At 41.2% G+C, this 26076-nt stretch overlaps 2 protein-coding genes across 2 annotated transcripts in view; both read right to left on the bottom strand.

Moving 5' to 3' along the window:
- Positions 1 to 26076, bottom strand: part of SNRPB2 (small nuclear ribonucleoprotein polypeptide B2) — a 303056-nt gene that overhangs the window by 27158 nt on the left and 249822 nt on the right. The gene's annotated exons all lie outside the window — the stretch shown is intronic.
- The window catches only part of PCSK2 (proprotein convertase subtilisin/kexin type 2), a 112697-nt gene continuing 89089 nt past the window's right edge, over positions 2469 to 26076 (bottom strand). Inside the window, exons 9-12 of the mRNA XM_049800149.1 lie at positions 14989 to 15204; positions 13593 to 13693; positions 10748 to 10975; positions 2469 to 5904 (exon numbers count right to left, since the gene is read on the bottom strand). Of these exons, the coding sequence (XP_049656106.1) occupies positions 5418 to 5904; positions 10748 to 10975; positions 13593 to 13693; positions 14989 to 15204 (1032 nt within the window). The 3' untranslated portion in view covers positions 2469 to 5417. The remainder of the gene's footprint in view (positions 5905 to 10747; positions 10976 to 13592; positions 13694 to 14988; positions 15205 to 26076) is intronic.

Below are 26076 nucleotides of genomic sequence, written 5' to 3'. Positions count from 1 at the left end.
TTCACCAACACAACTAAGGTATTGACAAATGGCAACGAGCTTTTGAGCAGACTGCAGCCAACTCAAAAGACTGTGTTCTGGAATTTTCTTGTTAAGTATTTCCTCAGGCTTTAGCATTTTACAGAGTTTAACAAACATGGCCACAGGATCCTGTTGCAGCCCACTCACAGTCCCGTGGTGCTCCACGGGGTTGCTGGAACAAGTGACACCTTCCCACATCCCCATGCCTGGGGAAGCAAAAAGCAACACTTCTGCAACAGCCTCCTGCAGCTCACAGAAACGTTCAAAGCAGGAAAAAAAAAAAAAAAAAACAAAAAGGGAAAAGAAATTCTTCACTTGTGTGTGTGCAAATAGCAAGCACTATTTAAAGTGCTGATGCATCGTTTAGGCCTCAGCTTGACTTCAGGCATACAATTAATCCCACTAAAGCAAGGTACATACTGAAGTACTTTTTACTAGGTTGGGCTCCATGTTCCTTCGCCAATCCCATCCTGGTTCTCAAAGTTTTTGTTTCAGCTTTCAGCACTGTTATGCCTTTTCCTTGTGGCTGATTACTCCTGTCAGCTGCGACAGAGAGGGGCTAAATGCCATTTGAGCTGATAAGCCTGAACTTCAGGACTACCTTCTCACATTACCCAACACTTACCTTTGATATTCTGTTGTTTTTTTCATTAGTGAGTTCCAATGCAGGTATAGCATCTAAGCTACTGTGACTATTACGTCTGTTAAAGTGGCACCTTCTTCTTTGAAATGGACAGGTGACCCACGTAGTTGGATTTTTTAATTCAGGATTTTTTGTCAATGCTATTTTATTGAAAGGCTTGTGGGAGCTTATGCCTGATGTGGCTTACAAGGGTGTGTGCTGTTTTTCAGTTTAATTTATTAACAGTGTAAGTAACTGCAGACGAGGACTTTATCAGTGCATATGCAGGCTGCACTCTGGTGAGCTGGCAGCAGCTGCTCAGAATGACTGCTGGTGAAAGCAGGTTTTGACTACTGCAAGGGAAAAAACCCCCAAAACCACAACTGAGCAATAGGAAGTCTGTTCAATAATTCTGTCACAAAACAGAGTAAACAGATTCAGGCAGTACCTAGACAGAACTGGGTATTTCCCCCAGCCATCTGATTTCACTGCGATACAAAGAAAGAACTTCATTTTTGGAATACAAAAAGCCTTAGTCAACAGCAGGGAGGCAACACTTCCAGAAAGCCTGGGTTAGGTGTCTAATGTGTGAATACTCCGCTGCCACCTTCATCCGTTTTGTGTGGTGGTCTCACCACTCTTCACTGCTGACAGAGAAATGGTTTTCTGATGCTTGTAAACCTTGTTCAGCAGCTGTGCAGTATAAAAATCACTCTTAAAGCAGGTTTGGTGGCACATACTCCTGAAGAAGTCATGTACTGCACTGCATAGGCAGCAGCCCAAGGTGCAAGACTTGAACCAAGCTGGTGCTGAGCTGCACCACGGACACCAACATCAGCAGAAGTCAAGGACCATGAAGAACTAAGGCCTAACTTCTGCTACGATCTCTGACCTGCCTTCCATAAACATGGCAGTTGCCCAACAAGGCTGCAGATGATGAGCATCTTTCTGTAAATGTGTATAAAAATTATATAGAAAAACACTAGTATGCTGTTGTTCATAACGATAATGCTGAAAGCTACAGTAAAAATCTCGTGATTTATGGGCTAACCTCTGCTTTAAATGCAGATTCTCAATGAAGTGATGAAATGCTAATGCTGAAGTGTAACGGTGAAATACTTGTGAGCATCTATTCAGCAGAGCCTGGGATGACACCTACAGGTACATTCTTGCCTCTGTGGTAATCAGAACTAGATCAGGAGGCTCCCTGCCATCTTTTACTGCTGCGTCTGCAGTAGAAGAAAGAAAGAAATTATAAAACACCACATACCCTGTGCCATGGGAACATATGTGCTAAAAAGTACCCAAAGGTGTGGGTGGGAAGTAGAGAGGAAGAGGGATACTGGGTGGGGGGAGTGGATCAAAGTGCTCTGAGAAAAAAAATATCTGCTGTAGCATTTCCTTGGGGCCAGAAGTGCTTATGAAATGCAGTGCAAAAATGTTACTGTCTCTCTTCCTGAGCATCCCCTTCCCCACTGAGCGCAGCAGGTCGGCACCCACATTACTGCGTGCCCCTGCAGAGCTGTCCTTGCAGCCAGCGGGTTTGAACCACATAAGTAATGCCCAAGGCTCCTTCTAGCCTGCAGCCTTAATCTTCTATGTACCACCGTATCACAGAGTTAACATAAAGCCTGTTTGTTACTCTTCATCTGTTGCTATCAACTCTTTTGGAGGATCGTGTTTATTGTCTCAGTATCCAACGTATATGGGATACAACTTACTGTATCAGTGTAAAAAGCAGAGGAGTAGGAAGTCATCCCACTTACAGCAGCGTATTACCTCCCGTGTACCTTTGGACAGGCAATGATGATAGGACCTGGCAGTTTACAACAGCTCTTTATTTTACTCATATTATAAAACATCATCACAGGGCTTCAGTTAAACAGTGTTCACCTGTTTCAAATCATGAGCTTCGTTTTCCCCTTTATTATAAATACTAACAGATTAACGTTATTTTCCACCAGCAATACCATAAAAACTTAGTCTAACTGGACATATTTTTCAGCAATCCCCTGATGCAAAAATCCTGAAGAATTTGAAGTAGATCTCTATATTGTATATACACTTTGTTTTATATATACTTATATCAAAACTCACCATTTCAGTATATCACTGATTATTGTGATCTTTCACTTAATAAATTATGTCAGCAGTATGAAAATATGAACAACCATCTAGTTATTTTGCTGCTTTATAAGATATTTAATGATTGAACAGAGAACTGCAAAATTACATGAATGCAATGGAGTCATGTACATGTTCATTTAAGATTTCCACATGGACTTTTTATTCCAAAATTTTTTCCACAGTTTAGAAGTCCTTCAAAAGCTTCCAGTTACCTCTTTCTTTGAACACATACACACAAAAGGTTATGATGTGCGTATATGTATTATACATTACATACTATATGTAATTCTATATATTTATAAGCAAATATATCTAACATACTCTGAATATACATATTGTATGTAACATATATATACAGAGAGATACCATAGGGGTGTCCTATGCATCTAGACATACAGGTGTATGCATATATATATATATGGTAAATTTTCCCCTCTGGTATGTATACACTGCTCTTTCTGAGAACTGGGTGCCTTCCACAGAAACCTACTGCCATCAGCGTGATCCATTCAATTCCAAAGACACAAGCAAACCTGTCCCCAGCCCATTTAACTTCAGTGAGTTTTGGCTCATGCCACATGAAGCCCGTTCATGCCTTGAAACAGACCCATCTTGTCCTTGGGTTAAGTTTTAAATCACCAAATAAAGCACAGCTGGCACCATAATGTATTTGAACAAACAACCAAAAGCACTTCAAAAATAAAAATCACACGGGAGGGGAGGGGCCCTGATTCTTCTCCAGCCAATGCCTGTTTTATCCCAGTGCGACTCGATTATCCGAAGGGACTGCTGCAAGCAATGAGGATCCTGTGAGTAGTGTGAGGCTGCTTGTCTTGGCTTTAGAGCGTAATGCACACAGAGTTTGAGTAGGTTGAGCTGTTTATTTTGCATTTGGATTTATTTGTAAAGGAAAGAACAGGCCTCTTATGGAAAGATAAAAGATGGATATTCAGTAGAAATAACAGCATAGATTATACATTCTTAAGTGAAACGTGTCCACCATATAACCTTTGGGTTAAATTTTTAATTTGTTAGATAAATATTTACTTACTGAATGTGTTTCTACTACTATGCACCTGATCAACCAGGACAACTCTTTTTAAAACATTTTAGATTCATACTCTGCATATTAAAAATACATAGTAAAATTCTGAAACTAGTCACTGCTAAGAAGTAGATCTTGGATCCTGCAAAGATCTGAAGCACCTGCTTAAAATTAGCATTTGAGTAGGTCCACTGATGGCCTTTTTACTGTGAGTGAGTGCCTAAATATTTGCAGAATCAAGACCCTTTATTATTCAAAGGTAAAATTTCAGATCTCACACCTGAGAATATGTAGTGGTTGCTACCATGAGTAATTCTCACCGAGGAGGATGTTACGTCTTGTGGCAATAGCCAGAGCAGACTCTGAGGGCGAGAGACTGACTTTACCCATGCATGAAAAGTGAAGGTGGGACTGGCTCTTTAAACAGCAGAGAGCAATGATTACCAACAAATCTTCTCAAACACACTACATTTTACTTCCCAGGAAGGCCAGCTTTGCATTACACATTAATAATTTAAGCATATTTTCCTCCTTAAATATATTTGTATAACATAAAAATAACAAATCTCTATTTTTAAAAATGAAATTTGAATAAAAAATTGCTTTGGGACTGAAACTGCATACTTCAATTTTCTCCCACAGCAGTTTACTGACAGCCAGGTTGTAAACCCCAGAAAACAGGGGTCTGTGGTTGGAAATGCTGACACAGCCTCATCTTACACTGCTGCAGTACATCTCTGTATAGCGATGAGCAGATGCACTTTTGCACACAGGTTGCCAGAAATCCTACAGCTCATTCCCTATGTGCTTGTTCTGCTGTAAGATGGTAAATTGATTTAAATTGCCAAAATAAAAAAAAAAAAACAAAACTTAAACTTGTGCTTCTAGAATGCCCTGACCCTGACTTCCCCATGTCACCCGGCTTTGGCCTTCCTTATTGCATGCCTGTTGACCCTTCTGTGGCTGAAGTGTTAGCGTGTATGTTGTGTAAGCGTATATATTAAAGAAAACTCTCAAAAGAATTGGATTTCTGCAAATTGTATTGGTGTTTTTCTTCATCTCTGGATTATTTCATTTTGTAGGGTGTTGTACTACCTTGGTTGAACCCAATGGGGAAAGTCCCACTGAAGTCAACGATGCAGAAGGAGCTGTTAGACATTCAAAGACCTCTCCAGCCAACCTCTTCATGATTCCCTCTCTTACAGTTTTTAAAAATATGCCCATTATCACCAACTGCCAATGTTAAAATTCACTCTTTTTTTTTTAATACAAACAACATTTACCACAAAAATATGAAGGGAAAAGCCATCAAATTCTTTGCAGGTTATTACTTATTTGTATGACTCAAAAGAAAAATCATTTACAGTCACAAACTGTACATAGTATTCAGTGGGGGACAGTATATTTGTGGTTTAGAGTAAAAAAAAGGATTGCTTCAGTGGTAATTAAAATAATTGTTGACGAGATATAAGACTTTAAAATAAAGTGTGATAATTTAGCTACAGAGACAATCATTGTAATATGTCTAACACAGAGGTTTGGATAGTAGACAGGTGAGTAGAGGGACCTGGGGAAGGAAAGACACCGTCATGCAGAACAGCACTAGGTCTTGCTCAGTATACTCTTCAGGCTTCTCTCCACTGCTTCATCTAATTCTTCTTCCAGCTCTTCCTTCTTGGACATGGCCAGTTTGGACTGATAATCTTTTACTATTTGGTCTATATATGGTGCGCTCTGAGTCCCGTGCAGCATCAGTGTCCACTCCTTCAGCACGCCCCGCTGCGGCAGACTGCCGACAAACCCAATTTCTAGAGCCCAGGTGCCTCGGGGGTCTTCTCCCCAAGTGTGTGTGGTCATGAAAGGCCATTTGTCAAAACCCACCTTGGAGTCGTCATCCCTGGGGCGCCGGCTCAGTAAAATGGACTTTGTTCCCATTGGCGAGGTCATGTTGATGTTGAGGTCTCCTCGCCTAGTGGAATTCACAGTTATAACTGCTTGGACGTGTTCAAGGTATCGGACAAAGTTTTCCTTCCCCTCACAAGCATCAGTTGTAAGTGTGAGGACCAGCTTGCCACTTGGTAGTATCTTTCTGCAGTCAAAAGATAATTAAGCAAATTATAAGCATATACACAGCATGACATGGCTCATGCTAAAACTACTGGGTTTTGGTGCCTCACAGAAAAACCTGTACTATTTTCCTTATTAATACATGGAAAAGTAAGGAAATAATAGTTGCAAACATAGCCAAAAAAAGAACATTATCTTTTTAAAAAATTATACGAAAACCTTAATTTGAAAGTACATTATGAAATGTACACCTACACAAAGAGAGAAGGAATACAATTAGAAGTACATACTGCTATTTAAGAAATATTAACATATATTTAATAGCTGCCTTTACTTACCACTACTGTATTGGGTAATTGCATAATAATATGTCTATTCAGTAGAAGAAACCATGAGCAGTCAGTTATGTCAGACAGTCACTGTAAAAAACAGCAGCAAATGTCTGTCCGGACTCAGAGGAGCCAGTTGCACGGAATTTCAGTGCAGTCACATTCAAGCCTAAATCCTTGTTCTGATTTTGAAACCAGAACAAACATGAGATCCCAGTTTCAGCTCATTTGAAAAATATTTTTGCGTGAAAATTGCTATCCTTTAACTGCTCCAGTACAGTAGCACACATGCATGTGCACGCACACACACACACACACACACACGGAGGAAAGAAGTTGCCCTTGTTTAGTGAGTTGTCAAAGTGCTGCACCTTGAAGTCACAAGTTTCTTGGTTATTATAATACAGTCCTTATGAAGGCAAACTCACAATTAACTGAAGGACATTTGTCCCTTGAGGGTGGAATATAAAAAAAGTATTACCAGGAAGCTAGACCCACAGATGGAACACAGGCTCAGTCCTGCTACATTTCTTTTGCAAGGACCCTGTCATCAAATGGAAACCAGATCCCTGTTATCAGCGCACAGGGCTCCTTTGCTGGAGAGAGTCAGACACCTGAGGATGCAACGCCTGGCAGTTAGCACACAAGAGAAGAAAACCACTTCACGTCTGGTTTGTGCAATCACTCACAGCTGTTAATAGTCTTACCAACACTTTTCAACAGGATGAATTACTCATGAAAGGAAGCCACATTGCACCAGTTGGTGCTCTTGGCTCCCCCCTTGCTGGGCACCCACGGTGTGGTTACTCCCTATGTGGTTGAGGAAAACCGTGAGGCAGCATCATTTCCAGAGCGTGCCTCCAAAGGCTTCCAAGAAGAGGTGAGTGAGCACGCGCTGTGGGAGAGCAAGGCACCTTGATGCCTTTCCAGCTCTTGCAGAGGACACCTGCAGCCACTGTGTGCTGGGCAGATCCACTCAGGATCTCAGAGCAGGCCTGAAGGCACTGGCCCAGGAGCAGCACCCTGCCAGCAGCTGAGGCTGCCGAGTGCCTACTAAACCCCTCGGGCTCAAGATGCAACTGGCAATTACTAGTTGCCTCAGAAACTGGCTGGCAAACTACACAGGAAGCGTAAACAAAATTCTCTGCATCCACCATCAGTGTGCTGTGAGCATGTGACACTTCCTTCTGTCTAAAAGAAATACTTGAAAGACAAGAATTACTGCAAACATTACAAAAGGGAATAAGTCACAAAAGACTCCAGTCAGCTTGTCATTACCTCTTCCAGTGGCTTCTCCATGACTTAGGTTTTGCAGTAAGAGAGTCCCTTTCAAAGGGCACTGACCACACTTCGGTAATGAATACCTTCTTTTCAAAAGAAATGAGTACCAGCCTTTTCCTTTTGCTAATGAAATAGCACGTTATTCAGAGACCAGTGAAAGTGTTTCATTCAAGCCTAGCTTCCAAGAATTCTCTTCTTCCCAAGATAAACTCCAGGTATTGCAGCTCAGTACATCACTAATTGGCTCAGGCTAGTCTCTGCCCCCTCTTTCATAGAGTATTGCCTTCTTGGGAGTACTTGCAGAGTAAAAAGACATTCAGGGCCAGGTCTTCAAGGCATTTAAACGCTTACCTTAAACTGAAAAACCTGTGTTGTTCTGAATCTCATGGATGCCCTGGAGCAGAAGCTGGTATAACATAAATATTGTATAGCTAAAATACATGAACATACAATACCCTCAAGATTTATTCTGTGTGCCAGAGCACAAGGAAAATGCACTATATGCCAGCCAGAGGCGAAGGAGCATAATCTCACAGTAGCCACATGCTTGTAGTTTCTTTGCCTGGGAAGCATCATCCTCAAAGCAATCTGAATTCACATTGTCTCATAGCAATCTCACACAGCTGACAAAGCTTTGTCAAACAGTGCTTCATTCTCACAGTTGTGGTAAGTACTTTCTATCTCCTGCAGTAAATGAGGGAGGACACCACAGTGTGAGTCTTTTCTATCTATCAACACCAAAACCCAAAGAAATAAGAGCAGTGTTACCACTCCGTCTGCTTTGCTGGCAGCCCAACAACTGCAGACAACTTTTCTCCCCACCTTCAGTGCAAAGGTTATCTCAGCTCTCTAAAACACATGATAAAAGGCTTGCTCTGTTTCCACCTTTCCCATTAATTAGAATCCAATACTCTCTGGTTTGCTAGACTAATTACTATAGTCCAGGTGAATTTCCCCAAAGAAACAAAAAGAACCAGGGGTGGTGGAAAAAGCCCGACGTGAAAGGAGCAGGAGAGGAGATGGGTTTTCAACACCCTCACAGTGTACTACTGCCCATTTGCTATATATAGTTAAAATATATATATAAGAATATATATTTTAAAAATGCATTCACTTCTGCATGCAGTATAGTACCCAGTTGGAGATGAGCAGGGGGAGCTAACCACTCTCTAGAAGCACACTTCCACGCTCCTGTTCCTCAGCTACTGCACTGTGATGTCCTAAATCATCTATGTATCTCCCTGAACCAGCCAGATTCAGACTTGTCCATTTTTTTCTCTTTTTGCTGACCCAACAAAAATCCCTTTTCAGGGAAAGTTCCTATGCTAATAAGTGTTTCTACATGCAGCAGAGAAATGCTGCACTTCAAACACTGCTTGCTTTCAGCACATTGTATATTCTAGGCTGTCAGTTCTTTCCTGGACCATTTCTGCCTGACAATGCTGCTATGGTACACACTTCTGCATCAACTACTCACCTAGCTAAACATATATTGAATATGTATTTTATATATACAAATATCTATACTTATATAAACATATATATATATATATATGTAGAAAATGTTGCTGCAGCAAGGCCAAACTAGAAAACTAACCCAATTATCCATGGCAGAAGTGCAGTGTGGTTTTCATTTCCAGCAAATCTCTGGAGATGCTGGGACTTCACTAGTTTTATTTACAGTGTAATTCAAACAATGTGATGTTGCAAGGCATGATGATTATTATCTCCTATCAGTGACATTTTCATTGTGGGGATGTAAATATTACAGCAGTCCTATTAACATATAGATGTGTTGGATAATTATAGGAGGGCTCCCATACACACTGAGATTACATTGCAGTAGAGTTAGGAGGCTTAGGTGGTGACTGCCTTGGCTGAACTTCACAAATCTGTGTGCTGTAAGCACAAAGCCTGTTCTGGGTGCTGCTCTCAAAAGACACCAATACAAAGCAGTTTATTTCTCAACTCTGGAGCTTGTTGGGCAATGACAGCTATAGGGAAGCTTTACTGCAGTTCCAGATCCCTGGGATGGAGGAAATGCACCATCACCTCTGCTTTTCTATCCATTCAACAGCAGAAATGGGACAGAAGAACAAAGGCAGAAGGAGACAATACTACTGCATAGCATACTTGCCCAACTCTGGCTCAGTCTGTCACCGGAATACCTCTACCACATTGTCTAATGCGTAGAGACAAGCCTACAGCAAGAAATTTTCTTTCTTCCTCTAGGATGATTCCCATTTCAATAAATGGGGCTACTCTAAGTAAGATTATTTGTTTGCATTTAAATTATGAATAAACTAGAGATAGCTCAAAATTAGCTTCAGTACTCTCTCATTTGTTTCCTACCCGTGAGCACGCATAGACCAGATAAATTAAAATTCAGATCTCAGCTGTAGAACCTTGGATCCTGCAAATACAAATCCATCTGGAAGGTTAGGAACAAACTTATTCTTTGCCTGGCTGAGCTATGTGCCGGGGTGGCTTACTAGTTTGCCTTCTTTTTCCAATAGAATCATGATGCATTCAAAAATGGCACTGAAACATCAAATTTCAAATGGTATAGACATAAATTGGCCATTATTAGGTTAGTAATTCAAATAATTAAATTGAAGTATAGCTGTTGCAGTCAATTAGTTTTAATTCATTCACTTGTTGACTCATTCACTTTAGCACATGAAGGTAAATCAGAAAATAATTTGACTACCTACCCTGCAATTAGAGATTTGAAGAACATAAACCAAACACAATTAAATGCTGTTGTGTTCAAACTGAATCACTGGTACCTGTAGATAATTGTTTCAGTCTTCTGGAAATAAAATTTGTCTGCTGGAATATGTCACAAGGAGATATGACCTGGCTGACAGATATTTCATGTGGCAGCAGTTTATGTAATTTATAGTGCCAGCCTCCCAGACTTTCACTTGTGCACAGGCTCTTTATTCACAGAAATTTTGGCACAAACATACCTTTAAGTACCCAGGAGAAATGGATGTTGCTATTAACACTACTGGCACTAGCAATGATGATACTGGAGGGCTGTAGAATGCACTTCTCCATGAAAGATCACGTAGTTTATTTTATCAACTTATTGAAATACCTGGAACACTACTTGGCAATGTTAGTCTTTCTTAGAAAAAAATTTTCATTATGTTTCTTTGACTATCTATGTCTTTGTCAACATGTTTGCATGCTCGTGGTCTCCTAAATGCCTGGAAGAAGCCAAACACATATACTAGACCATTCACTTACTCAGGTTCCTGTATTGACCCTCCAACACAATGGAATCTCTCAGGAACAGTCTTCCAGTCTTTTGCCATCTTAACCATTGCTCCTGCATCTAGGACACCATAGCCAAACAAATGGTTGAATTCCAGCCCAACGCCATTTCTACGCCATTGATGAACCTCATCGTGAAGCTGGTTCCTCTTTGAGGTGAGCACTGTCAGATGCTGCATGTCTCTCCATGTCAGATCCAAGCTGTGGAAGAGCAGCATGGAAAACAAACAGTAGAGTATTTCTAAGCAGATATTAAAGGAAGACAGTGTGTTTGAGTAAGCTTGTTGGTAAAACTTGCTTCTATGAATCACACAGAAATTTTATCTATACACATATCAATAACAAAGCTTCTGTTGATTTCAGTGGAAACAAGAATAGGTTTTAATTGTATAGTAATTTCCCAAAATATATTCCCCAAATTTGCAAAACCATTTCTGATTGTTTCCATGTTCTTGAAAACAACTGCTTTCAACTACACATTATAGGTCCACCATGCAATTTTTAAGTTAATGAGTAGGATATTACACCAGATCCTGAAAAGAATACAAAAAGAAAAGGATGATGACAGAATTTCACCTAGCCTTCCTCTTAAATCTTGCCCTGTTTTCCTTGCCTGCACCTCCTGCTTTTCCCATGGATTTTCCAAGGTTCACCCAGAGAAGCCCTGATCTGATGAAGCTGATGAGCTATAACAATCAAGGTCTTAGTAATTTTGGTAGTCTGGAAATATAGATATATGGGCTGTGGGTGGCTGGAGGTTTGTATTATAAGGTATGGTAGAGGTTTGTCACCTGTGATATACTAGCATGAATGGATGCAGTACAGTAACATTTGTCTAGATTCAGTGATCATTTTTCATCACCAGCTCTTGTCTTCCTAGATTTGCAGTGATTATGATGACAGGAAGGGCACTTATAAGTTATTAATTTGGAAGCTTTAGAACTGACATTCTAATTCTACATAAGTAAAGCTATTCCAGTTGTTTCATGATGAACTCTATCAACATTACAGTATTTCTGATTCTAACCACCAACCTAAAAGGATCCGCATTTCAGCTTTCTGTGTCCCAGGTAATAAGGAAGTGTGCATGCTGAATGTACACCAGAATAGCTAATTACTCTCATTTTTCCAAGGTGACATAAGAGAGCTGAAAACCAGATATAACTTGCATCATTCTTATTGAAACCTTTTAAGAGCTGCTACGTATCTTAAAACCGTACTTTCCGTTTCACAGATTGGTCTGGTTTTAGAGACATGTCAGACATATATTGTGTATAAGCTGAGAGACATATTGCAGGCAGCAGTCATCTGCATGGGAAATGGTTAGCCATTCCTGTGAAGGCTAGTGTAACTCATCCAGGGTAGTTCTGCACACTAAAATGGAGGTTTAATAGAGCCAGCCTGGAAGGAGATAAAAGACACTGTGACAGTTCTTTCTACCTTCCCCCCCCCCCCCCCCCCCCACCTTTTTCAGCGAAGGCTAGAAAGCCAATTGCAAACCACGGGTATTAGTCTAATTTGTACTCATGATAGTTTGGCAAGAGTAACTCTAGTCTTCATGGATAGTTCAAATTAAGAGGAATGGCACTTATAACTGAGATACTAAGGTTGTAGTCCAGGTTAAACATGCAGTAGTCAGAAAATTCATTAAGCCTTTATATTTTTATGGCCATAATTATTTATCACATTGTGGCTGCCCCACTGAATGAATCTGATAGTAGAAGGATTGATCATCCAAAGTTAAACACTTGGCATGTGTGCTTTACGTGTATGAAACCTGAAAAATGAGAGTTGGCCCAAGTCATCCTTTGAGCACAACAATCATTGCTCTGCTAATGACAGAAACTTTGTCTCCTCTGCCAAACCTTTATTCTTCTGCATACTGTTGAAGAGAACTATTACGTAGTGCTCACTTCATGCTATGGTTACAGCAACTGAAGCTGTATACTTGAGCAAATGTTGTCTCACTTCATAAAATAATTTAACACAAAGTAAAAAGATGGTATAGGTTATTGAAAGGACAACTTTTCCTAACCATTAGAGAAGAAGATAGTGAAGTAAGATATACAAGAGGTCTCCAATGTCATGAATAGCATGAAGATGGTAAATAGACAATGGATATTTATTCTTTCACATAACAGAACAATTAGGTAGCACAGAAGCAAAGTACCAGCAACGGGTTAAGCAAAAACACTCAAAACATTCCCCACCACCATTGCCAAAAACTATTACTACTGTGGAACTGATGGCCACTGGATGATACAGGTGCCAAATACAGACAAGCTGAAAAAGAGTTAGAAAAATTCAAGGAAGATAAATCTGCCTGTGCCTATTGAACAGGATAGGCTCACTGCTCTCTCTCCAAACCACTGACTGCCAAAGCAGATCGTTCTTAATCCCCGTTTGTTGCACTCTCCCCTAAGCATCTGTCATTGCAGACAGTATGTGGCACAAGATGAACTCTTGTCTGATACTATAGGTTTGTTCTTACATTTTTGTAGGCTGGGCATTCCACACTGGGTATGTGGAGAAATGAAATAATCTCTCCCTCCAAACAGTGCTGGAGAAGACAAACCCCTGGAAGCAGTAGAGAGGACACAGAGAGAGCGAGTCAGCCAAAATGTATCTGCTATATGGCTTTGGCAAGACTGTTGCTCCATCTGTAAGTTACCATGTTTGACACTACTGTAGCAGGTAGCTTGTTTGCCGCTCATTCTAGCCCCTTGCCACACACAGCCAATTTGTATGATGAACAATATTAAACAAACTGCAGGCCCTCTCCTCTCTAGAGCTCACAAGGAATTTCTCAACAGCATACTTAGCCTCCAGGGCCAAGGCAAACACTCCGGCTGCTTCAGGGGCAGCTGCAGACGTTCCTGAGTGACGCAGGGTGCAGTTGCCATACAAATCCGTTGTAGCCTGCAATGATATTAGATGTAATTAATGAAACCAGCTAGTCTATTTTCCTTGCAGCTACAGACTCAGAAAAATACAGAAAGTGGAGTGTGTGGCCTTGCTCTTTAGAGTAATTGTGTGTTTGTTCCTAGGAGCTGTTTTCTTCTTTAGAATAGTGTATCAATTTAAAAACACAGTGAGACATAGTTACAGAAGGTGTGAATGCAAGAATAAATCATGATGTAGTAAAGCAATGTTCATTACCACTTAGAACTCATAAACTCATATAGATGGCATTTATTTCCTATAAACACAGTTTAACCAAAGGCCTTAAATTCTCTTATGGTTATCAGAAGGATTTGAAACTAGAATTGTTAACAGTACTGAGCTTTCTAGCATTTGTGCAACTCCAGAACCAAGAGCAGTACCAGGCTGCTGTCTTCCATGCAGATCAGCCACTAGAAAAGACCAGAAGGAAACCTTAGAAATATATTTTATGGCAATAATTACAAAGATGCCACAGATCATCTTGACTGATATCAGCTCTGTGCTGATATCAAGACAGAAACCAGTATTTTTCCATCTGATACTGCACATGGGCATTTAGGATTATACAATGTGTCTTCAGGGTTTGAGACAGGGCCATGGAGAATGTGTAACAGCTTTTGGCAAAAACTAACCTTGAGTTACTACACCTGAATTTTCCACTCTGTGAATTAGACTATGTCCTGGCTAGTCTGAAGGTGCTGAAAAGCAGTGATCAGTATGGTGGAAGAGAATCCCAATTACGCTTGAACAGAAACCGCCTATTTTCCAGTTGTAGGTTATGGCCCTGTGGGGGACTCCAGTATGACGCTCTGCACTGCTCAATAGGAGACTGAGGGTGATATGAACCCCCACATTTCCTCTGTGGGTGACTGAATGTCTTCCTGCTTTGTGCAGCTTGTAGTACAGCAGAAGTCTGGTTCATGACTGCTCTGCCAGTATGAGTATGATCTCAGATGTTGACACTTTTCATTTAGATTTTGAGAGACCTTTTGTCACACTGTCCTCTGGTAAGACTGTAATTGAACTTCTAAATCTGGTTTCTGATAAAGGCAAGCACCAACTATATGAAGCTCTAAGAGAAGGAAGATCATTGCTGTTCTCAGTATTAATCCCACATCTCCTCAGCTGACAGTTTTGGCACCATCATGTACTGCAGATGAGAAAAAATCCATCTCAACAAAGAACCATCTGCTGCTCCAAAGCAGACAGAGTTGTAATGGGCCGTGGGAATGCACAGACAGCAGCAACAGCACAATAATATCTGGACTCACCACACCAGCCTCTGGATTTCTCTTCCTCCCATTACTAAAGGTGGAGGCTAAGGTTGAAGAGCAGCTTTCATCATACAGAGCTGTCCGTCCATCATTTATAGCAGAATTGATGGAGATTGTCCACATGCTCGATGCATAACCATCACAGTTACAGTCATCGTAGCTGCCCCCATCTCCAGAGGCCCAGACATAGATACTTCCTTTGCCACCCCGGCCCTGTGAAAGGGGAAAATTGACCCTCTTGGGTTAAATTGCAAATAGGAGATAGCAGCTACTTGAAACTGCACATCTAATTGTAAAGCTAGGCATCTATAAAGGAGAAAACTGGTCCAAACAAAATATACATCAACCTTAAGCTGAAATAACATGGACTTCTGCAGGTTATTAAATCCGGTTAACTGGCAGGCACAGCCAGTTCTGCAACCTTATGTACACAGAGCACTTCCATTTATCTCCTGTTTCGCTTGACGCCCTGCAGGCTCCTGTGCCAGATGCTAAGACATTTTATGGATTCATTAGTGTTTATGTCAAGGTCTAAGTGCTATGAGGAAAGCATTCTTTTAAAAGGCATATAGGTCATCTCACACGCTGGGTTTGTAAGATCCAATTAGGTTCAGGCAATGGCTGAAAAACGCTGTAAAACTGGCACTTTTTTCTCTCAATAGATTCTTCTCCAGAAGTATCACTGACTCAGAGCTGTTTTTCTAACAAACCAGCTCCTACTACTAAGCAGAAAATAAAGTTATGAGACCATATAAATAATCTACAGAAAGTTGGTCTACCAATTACACTGAGAAGGTGACAGATGGATGGGAGAGACTGAAGCTGAACGGCAGCTATAAAGGCTTCCCATTAGTTGAAGGAAAGAAATCTGTATACTCTACCCAACTTCCAGAGAGGAAGGAGTAGGAAGGGATCAACTCAGCTCCTTTTTCTCATCCCGTACTAAGAAAGAGGTAGGGGCTGCCTGGAAGAGTGTTAGACCTGAGAACCCTGACACCTGGGGAAAGATCAGTGCTACTGAACCCAAAGCTTAGATCTCCCACTGATTCCAGCACAGCCACCATTTCTCTCTGTGTTTAGTCCAATGTAATCCAAGGTTTACTTCGAACAGAACCAGAAGGGTGCAAGGCCTCAATTTAACATACTGTTCATATGCATTGGGCAGAATATAAAAAAATCTCCTCTGGCCTCTTCATTGTCCAGCACGAAATGGAAGTTAAAGAATATACAAACATAGTAACCTGCAATGGTATTTTAACAGGAAACCTTTTCTATCAGGAGTTTATATCAAATCTGAGCTCCCTGCAGTAGGTTCTATTTTTCATCATACCCTACTGAACAGAACAACCTCATTATTTCAAGCATGTTAGTGAGTTGCATTATAATCCACTGAATTGCACAGCAGGTTTGCTGCCACTGGGGTATATAACAACGCAGGACACAGATTTCCATAACAAGGATGATGACTATGAAAAAGCATATTGAAATCAGTCTAAGAACTCCCACAAAGATCTGAGATCAATCATTTAAGCTTTAAGGAAGGAGGAAACTGTTGCAAAAATATATACTCTAAGAACAAAATAATTCCAGTAAATTATACAGTTATGCCTTTTTTCCCTTTGACTTTTTCCCCTACAGGGCCCAACCCTGGCCTTTGGACTCACTTCAGAGGCTACATCCCAAGCTTGCCATCATGCCCACATATACCATCACACCACCTTGCCACCATGTGCCTCCTTTGGACAGCCTCAGTAGCAGCTTGAGCACATCTCTGTCTGTCCCAAAAAGGCAGGTTGCTGCCCAACGCAGAGAGCAGGTGCCTGCTGGTGCCAGGAATAGGACGTTTGGCATGTACAGACCCATTCTTAAACAACCTTTTCCTTCCAGCCATTTTAAAGGGAGAGGAAACATTTCATTTTCATGTGGTAAATTCACAAAATTAGCTTGGTGCCTGGCAGTTAGATTCTGCAGTGTTCAGCATGGGGAAGCAGACTTACCCCTGCTTGGCAAATTGTTCCACACTGCCAAAGCTAGGTATTGCTGTGAAACATTTCAACCCAGGGCAGGATTTGTGGCAGAATGGCAGAGAACAGGTGCAACAGATTGCTGGTGGGGAGCCGGGGGAATCCACAGGAGAAATGAAATTTGGGCTCAAATTCATGGGTGGTTAGCCTGCTGAGTGCTGCTGAGGATGGGTTTCTGCATGTAATTACTCTAACATGAGAATGGCCTTAGGATATCACTTCTGTGAGAGACACATCCACAAGTGTGGCTTAGTGTTAAAATCCATAACTCAGCTCTTCATACTCTAATTTCAATTGCCTTTACTTCTCAGCCAGGACTGGAAAGAGGAGCAAATACTACTGGAATAAACTGATAGCAGCCCAAGTGCATTATTTGCAATGATGCTTGGGACTTGCTGCTTACATTTCCCACAGCTGGACCTGCAGCAGTTAAGACAGTTTGCACAGACAAACTGTTTGGTGGCTGTCCTGAGGCATCACTTCATTTACCAGGCAGAAATATACAGCTTCAGGGGAAGTTAATTTTCAATTCTCTGGATGGTAGTAGTCTAAACCAGAAAAAACCCAGTTGGGTCAACTAAGTGTCATGCTTAAAGCGAACTGAAAGCTCCTATTTGCATCTCAACCTTATAAGAACCTAAAAAATTTCAGTCGTGTCACTCAACCTAGGCTGCTGTAAATTTCGGCCAAAAACAGGACTGGAGAAGCTGGTAGTAATATACACTACAAACACCAGAGGGAGCCTGAAGGAAGACTCAGGAAGAGACAAGACCAGCAAGATAGTAAGGCAACATTTTGAAGGCTATCTTTCTCCAGAATCCTGGTGAAACCTGCTCATTTCCCCCCAAATTGATGCACGGCATGCCACCCACACTTCTGCGCCATTTGAAGCTGCATCTCACTGAGAGTTGAAAATAGATCTTGGTTCATTTAGTACTAGCCCAACACAGGCCCACCTCTTAATTCAGGCTAAACCAGAATTAAATCTTGGGCATGGCTACATGCTTAGAAAGTCACAGACAGCTATTGGGAAGCTCTCTTTGTAGAAACAGCAGGTTTTCTATTTCCAGTGTCCTTCATGGGATGTTGTGCTACCAGCAAAAAATATCCCTGATAAATTTTCTTACCCCCTTTCTCAACATCTAAAGAGTGTAATCCCAGAAAAACTTCTTTACTGAACTACCTTGCAAAAGTGAGTTAGCAGAGGACTGCAGCCTAATTCACTTTATGTAACTTCAGGCACATCTTGAACTCTTTTTTTTTCCCTTGTTATTGTGTTCATTCATCATGCTTGCTGGGCTAGTGCCTAAATCAGTGTTTCCGAAAGTTTTGATTGCTGGATCACACCTTCCAGATAAAAATGGGTGGTATTTGACAAATAAATCTCCTCCAGCTTTCCTGACCTTTCCCATCAAGGCTGCCAAGTGCCTGGGTGAGTAACAGCTGTGCCTCTAACATGGCATGGCCTCTGCAAAGGCTTCTCTAGTTCACCCACTCCTGTCTGGTCATCAGGGTTGCTAAAGATGGATGGAAGGAACATAACAGTCTTTACAGCACATTTCAGATGCCCTTTGGCTTTGGCCTAATCCTTCAGTCATAGATCAGGACTAACAGTTTCTAACCAGTACAAGCTAAAACCAAAGAATGGACTCCTGCCCTGAAAAGCCAAGTACCAGGGAACGACAGCATCAGGACACCAGCAGGCAGATGGGCTCAGGATAATAAGAAAGCAAAAGCAGCACCTGCCTGTGAGGAGGTGGGGTTTTTTATGTGCAGTGAAAAGATATTTCAGGATAAGGACAGCCAAATGGTTTGCTGATGTTTATGGACTGTCCCATTTCTAAGGAAGAAAATGCAGATGGAGCACATTGAAAAAAATATGGTAAATTACAGAACTGGAAATTGCTTTCTGTAACAAATTCAAAGCATATATTATTTTATAAGCACCTTTCTTTTTGGCATGACGTATGATAGCTATTTTGTAATTCTTCCCCTTAAGAAAACAGAAGTGTTTCAGCACCTTCTATATAATTTAATAGCAATTTATGTGTCTGCTATGGTAAGAGATAGGCTGGTTTTCCAGGAAAAGCGAAAAATTCTACAGCTTTTTCAAGTCTTTGCCATGGGTCCTACTGACTTATGAATAGGACTCGGTTAGTTTCCATCCCCTATTAATTTCGCCTGTATTTTCCTCTGAGAAGAGCATTTCTTTCTCTTGAGGACTAAATTATTTGAAAATCCTTATGTGTTTTGTAATTAAAAACCACATCCTTCAGTAATGATTGCTAATTATCTCAGAAAGCATAGTTTGCAGCCCAGGCAGGCAACGCAAAATCGCCATCGCGGCCCCAGGCTGAGGCATGCTAAGGCAAAGACAGACTGCAGAAGAACTGTGGGACCATTTGCCCACTCTTGTGACTTGGCAGGGAGCACTGGGCTGCGCTCTCGAGACATCCAGGAGCCTATGCAAAGACCTTGCCCTGCTCAGGTGCCCCCACCACTCCTGCACATGTGCAGTCCAGCTATGTGGTGTAAGCCAGCTGGAAGCAGTGAGTCCTTGGCATTGCTGAACTGCTGCTCATCTTTTGCACTGCCAGGATTTTCTGGAACCTGCCTGCATGTTCCCGCAACCCTGACATGGTGCCAGCAGGACAGCCCATTGAGCCCTCGCTCTCCTGGCTCCTCCAGCTACCTCTGCAACTGCCAAGCTGATTTGCTCAGAGCAATCTGGTTGCCCATGACTTCCCTTTGTTCCTTTCTTATACTGATTTCTTGGGGAGTGCTCAAATCTAAAGCAAAATCTAGGCAGAAGCACATGCCTGACAGCCAGCCAAGTAATCTCAATTTAGCCACGCAGACACCAAAGTTTTAAGCAGGAAACATATTCGTATTTCCAGAGTTTGCCACTGCACACGTTCAGGGGGACAGCTGTCTTGTTTGAGCTGAATACCTTCGCACTTCTCCCATGTCCGGCCCCTTCTGAAAGCCTGGAGCTGCTGTACCGTGTCCCTGGAAAAGCCCAGGATGTCTGGCCTGCCCAGCACACCCACAAGTCATGGGGTTGAGCACAGAAGAAACAGCAGCTGGGTTATCCTACTCAAATTCACCACTGCTGAAGGCGGTGTCCCTTCACTGTTGGCCTAACACTCAGGCACTCAATGGGGAAGGAGGAAAGGCTGTTTTGGCAGGAGCAAGAACTCAGCTAAACACTTGGCTGCTATGCAGAGGACAACCATCACTTGGAACCATGTTTCAGTCATGCTTCTCCTGTTTTTGTCCCTTTCATATTTTGTTGCCTTCAATAACTGGCTGGCTGGCTCCTCCTAGCAGATTTCTGAAACTATCTGGGTCAAGTAATATTCACTCAAGTACAAGAGACTGCTGCATCTGAGAGTCTCAAAGAGCTAAACCTTATAATTGTTAAACGCTAACAAAAGGCTTTATATAACTTATTCTATACTTGGTCATGGTAGAGTACTGAACTCCCATCCCTGAACCCCCAATTAACTGCATAATTGTTAATACCTCCTTTGGCTAAAAACAATGCTTGAGCCATTTTGTATGTCTAAATTACTGTTGAAAGTAGATGGACTTCTGTTAGCCAAGAGAAATGAACAGAAAATTACACTTTCAGTGAAGAGAGACAGCATTAGGTTTCAATTAGGGTTCAGTCCAGCAGGGAAATGGGGAGGGAACTTTGAAAATGCCAAGACAAAACCTTTTAATTATCAATTCCTTTTTTGTTGGATCCTGGGCTGCCTACCAAAAGTGATAATGCATTACTCTAGTCCAGCAATTCTGCAGGCATAATTTTGGTATCGATAATATTTGCAAAAATCAATCCCGTATTTCTAAGCTAGATTAACACTGAGAAAAATATTCTAAATACCCAATTTACTTTTTACCAGTGATGATGCTGTTTTTCTTGCCCAGAGCTCGCAGCTGGTGTGATGAACCCCAGCCTCACAGCTCCACCTGTGGCTCTTTCAACACTGTGCAAAGGTTCCTGGCTTGTAGCATCAGCCTCGCTGGGAAGCAAAAACACATGGCTGCTGAGTTGCAGCAGAGATAAGGCAAAAACACTCCTGGGGTCAGACCGAGACAGAAAACTCTACATTTTGAGGCTACATTATTGTCTTGTCTCCTTAGAAAACAGTAATTTCTATGTCAACAAAGAAATGTGGAGCTTACAAATATTGCTATGTTGGCCCAATCTGTTGATACAGCAGCTTTCTGCTCTTTATGAGACAGTCATTTGAGTCTCTGTGAAGGGCAGTATTTAACCCTGTCACAGGCCCAAGCAAAGCACAAACCTACAACAGCCAAGGTCCCGAGTTGACCGAGACATCCCTGAGGAGGCCAGTAGCACAGCAGAAATCAGTAGCAATTAGGTTTTGCCCCCATCCTGTCCTCAGAGGCACATGCCCATTCCCCCATCTGTGGCAGGAAGGCAGACCACAGACTGATCTCCAAACCTGGGTCATGTACTCAGTGAAAGGTCATGTATCCCATCACCAGATCAGAAAAGCTGGTCATGCTGTTTTACAAAAGCCTGAAAATATCCCGTCAGATGACTTCAGAATTCCACCAGATATAACATGGTCATATGGGTTTTTAATAAGGTTTGATTTTAGCTTACATAAATAAGACAAGACATGGAATTATACTGCATATTCCAGATGCAATAGCAATACAATAGTAAAGGGCTCCCAAGTTATAAAGAAGCTTCTAAGACTTCCTCAGAAATGGAGTAATGGAGAAATGGAGTTAAGATGGTTGCTAGATCGTAACCTAATTTCTCTACCCTCACTTGGCTGTTGAGAGGTATCTAACTGCATATACTTTATTAACGTGATATCTTCAGCGTATTTCACAGAACAGTAACACAATGTCTGTGGCCTTAGAGAGAGGCAAATGAGAAATATTTCCTTTCATTTTTAACACCGTCCTTTCTTCTTTCATTGGTGAGCCCAATTACAGAATCAAGATGAGACTATAAATTCTTAATACTGCTCCCCTTGGCAATTTGTACTTGTGTAGTATTTTCTTAGGTAGAACCATACTATGGAAGCAATAACATTTTCAGCAGCACAAGCACAAATGGATCATGTCTTATAGATTCTGGCTGAGCTGGCAAAGTCTCAAGAAATTAATTCAGTCCACAAGCAATTCCTCACAACCTACTAATATAAAAGCCTACATCATAAAAATGCAATAGATAGAGACCAGCTTAGCTTGATTACTTCTTTTTACTGGCTTAAATTCCAATAGCTGAAGCTGGAAAGAACTGGACTCATAAAACAGCAAATAAGAAATGTTTACTGGATATTGCACTAAAGACGGGATGTACCATAAAAAATGGGTAGAATTAGTTCTTGAGCTAGTTACCTTTCCCTCTTTAAGATGACTGCTGATACAATTCTGGATGCAAGGTACCAGAGAACAAAAAGTCTATATTTAGGAGACTTGTGCTGTCTGTCACTGGAATCCCACCTACCATCCCTACCTCCCCCTCCAAGCTGTCTAGCCCTGAGAGTGTGTACACACAGATCAGACAGGGGATATGTAAATCAGACAGCATTGCTTTGTCCAGCAATACTATATATAAAATGCTAGTAGCAGCTCACTCCCCCTTCTCTGAAATGAAAGTACTGCTCAATCAGATGAGCCAGCTAGCTCATCTGTATGTGCTCAACACTGCCGGGCTGCTTGTTCCTAAGTCTATCACCCTGGTTTGTTGTTCTGCTCTGAATTTTAGTTTGTATTTCTGCACCTGCAGTAAAATCCCTCCATAGCTCATCAAAGAAATATATCTGCAAATATGTGACACAGGGTGTTTAGGAGCAATGAAACTGAACGTATGAGCAGCCTGGTCTTGGTGCAGCGCTAAGATATCTCAGGACAGCCAAGAACAATGTTAGGTTGGTGATTTACTGAGGCTGTCAAGAAACATACCTTTTCTCCCTAGACCCCATAACCTGCTGCTGATCATAGATGTGGCTAAGATGGAGTCTAGAGGCCAGATAATAAAATCTCATTAAGAATATCTGGTTTTTTGCTCCTGGCAAGTGTGTTTAAAGGAGACAGAGTGTGCAACAGTGCACATTCCCTGGATCTCTCTTTCACCAGAGCAGCATTTGTCCCTTAGCCTGTTGTACACTACCCTAATGGATATCTGACTTGGGCACAGTTGAGCACAGTCTCCTGTTACAGCTGGCAGCCAGCATCATATGCCTCACAGCGAAGGGCGAGTGCAAGACCCCCTCACTTAGGCAGGTACTGGATACTCACAAGTTTCAACCTAGTCTTTAAAAACTAGAAGTTGTATTAAGCCCTTTCAAATTATGTCCCAAATATGTCTTTTCTAGCAGCTGGAATTTGCATTAGGTAGTTCATCATAGTTCATCTGTCTCAAACCAGTGCTGGTAATTGCCAATCTCTTGTGGATGTTTTGTTTGTATGAAACTCTTTCAATCCCTATTCTCATGTGCCTGCTAAATCAGCTGTGAACTCATTTATCTTTCCAGTGCAACTACCGCTATTCTGTGACCCAGTCATGCTGCTGACTACTGCCCCTGAACAAAAGTCATGAGATAACACAGCAAAGCATAGACTGTACTAAAAAATGAGTGGGATCGTGTGTTAGCAACAAAAAGCAGCTTGAATCCCTTTCTGATTCATGTATTACACTAACACCAAATTCATGCACATGCCATCCCCTTTGTGTTCAGCCTTAGAAATGCAATTCAGTAAAGAGCCCATAAAGGAATTGCCAGTGTGATGGACAGATTCTGCTGTCCTTAATTATGCTATTTTAGTGCTGCCTTTATTCATGCCATTTACCTTACAAGCAAACAGCACACCAAAGTGGTGGTAGGATTAAGACAGAAGGCAAGAATTAGCTTAACAAATGCCAAGAATGGGAAATGGAAGAGGAAAGGTAAGAAGATGTATTAGCCTTACTCCACCTGGTTATGGCTGCATGGCTTCAAGCCTTAAAAAGAGACATATAAACAAGAAGTCTCACAGTTTCTGCAGTTTTCATCATCTTATCATTATCAGGTGACTAGTTACCCCTAACACCCCAGCAGCTCTGGAAGAAGGACTTCAAAAGGACATGACAGTGGATCGGAGTTTGGGGGAAGGATGAAACTCTTGTCAGTGAGTTACTCCTTGAGATGGGTTCCCAAATATGGTGGCAACAAGGTAAATGTTACCTGTGTTTGTCAACTCAGTTAACTGCATATTCCCTGTAAGACTTTTGTATCACTCCCACTTATTTATTTTTAGTTTATTGCCTTAGAAGTAAGGATATTAAACTTTGTGCAAGAGATCTTACATTTCCTTCTAGGCCACTTGAAAGTATTGCTTTTAGTTTAATAACATGTTTTTATTCTCAGCATGTTGCCTCCTCCCTGCCAATATTTCAGCTTCATCACTAATTTGTGAACCATCGCTCTGTGAGAATCAGCTCTAGACTGAGATAAAGAATGCCTACATTTATTTGTCTCTTTATTTATAAAGATACTTTTCTCTTTAGTAAGAGGGGGGTTTTATTCTGAAAAATGATCATACATTGGATTTACATTTGAACAGTCAATAGAGAATTTGATGCATATATTATAGACCTAAACTAGGTAAACTAGGTAAAAGGTTATTATATCAAAGGCTTGTTAGTCTTCCTTTACACACAGGAAAGTCTGTGGTGGGTTTTTCAAAGCACCATGGAGAGTACCCAGCATCCACTGACATCTTGAAATATCTTTAGAAAAACTGGCTCTCCACAAAAAGAGATCAGAACAAAACATTCTATGACAGGAAATGTAATGAGCAAAATAAGGGTAGATAAAGCTATGATCACAATGCAAAAGGAGTTATCTGGGGTGGAGCTGTCTCTTCTTTCATGCATGTATTGCCAGGAGATAGCTGGGATACTGCCACTGTAAAATTAAGTGTAATTGTCCCTGGACAACAATATCTCTTAGGTAGAATCCAATATCATTCCTTCTGCTCTCTAATTCTGCAATGGCTGTTTGACAGAACTGGTTTCCTAATGCAGGATCTCCTGTTAATTTTGTGCTTTCTGATAAGGTACAAGAGCAATCCTTCCCAGAGCACAGCTCACCATCACCATTCTCTCTCCTTCGCAAGCATTCAACCCGAGAGATCTTGGGGCCCCTTCTGATCTTAATATTGCAAATTATTTCTTAAAGAGAATTATAAACACTTCTGAGGGGAAGGCATTAAAAAAGTAATATGCCCAACACTCCCAAGTATGGGACTATGACCAGACAATAAAACAGAAGAGAAAAATCCCTTCCTGTACTTCATTCGAAGAGAAGGTTAATTCCAGGGTAACTCCACAAACTAAAGCATATGGCGGTATGACAAGTTAATTGAAAGATATTTTAAATACCAAACTGCAAAAAAACATGACTACAATTTAAAATCTGATTCTCTTGATGGGTAAAATACCTCTATTTAGTTTAGTTTGCATTCCCCTGCCAGGGTTATTAGTGCTTTTCTGTTACTGTTAGATGAGTTCTGCATGGGAAGAGAATAACACAAAAATTATATGGGAATTTTTCTACATTCAGAGTTTATGTCTGCTCCAACCAACATTAGTGAAAGGAAGATCAAGTCTCCACTAACTGTAAGACATCAAGGTGTTGCTAAAAAAGTTTCAACTGTGTTACATACCTAAGAAAGATTCTCCCCAAGACAGGAGTATTGAAGGGGATCTTTATGGAAACACTAAATAAATGAAAGAAGGTCATGGGAAGAAACACAGCTTGTGTAAGATGACTTCAGAGGGACTTTGAGCTCATCAGAGGTTTGTAAAGTTTATGCATCAAAACTGAGCAGACTCAGGAGAAATTTGAGACAAGTGTTCCTGCATTATTACAGTACATTGCCAATTTTATGGGTGAGAGCATGAAGATGACTCTAATTCATCTGTTATAGGCAAAACATTTGAGGCTCAGGATTTGAGGAAGCTTTAGATGCTTCACTACCTACCACAGCAGTAGATTTAATTATCATGTCACAAAACATGGTAAAC

This window comes from Accipiter gentilis, chromosome 5 (assembly GCF_929443795.1).
Source record: "Accipiter gentilis chromosome 5, bAccGen1.1, whole genome shotgun sequence".
Taxonomy (NCBI): Eukaryota; Metazoa; Chordata; class Aves; order Accipitriformes; family Accipitridae; genus Astur; species Astur gentilis.
This window is presented reverse-complemented; position numbering and strand designations above follow the sequence as displayed.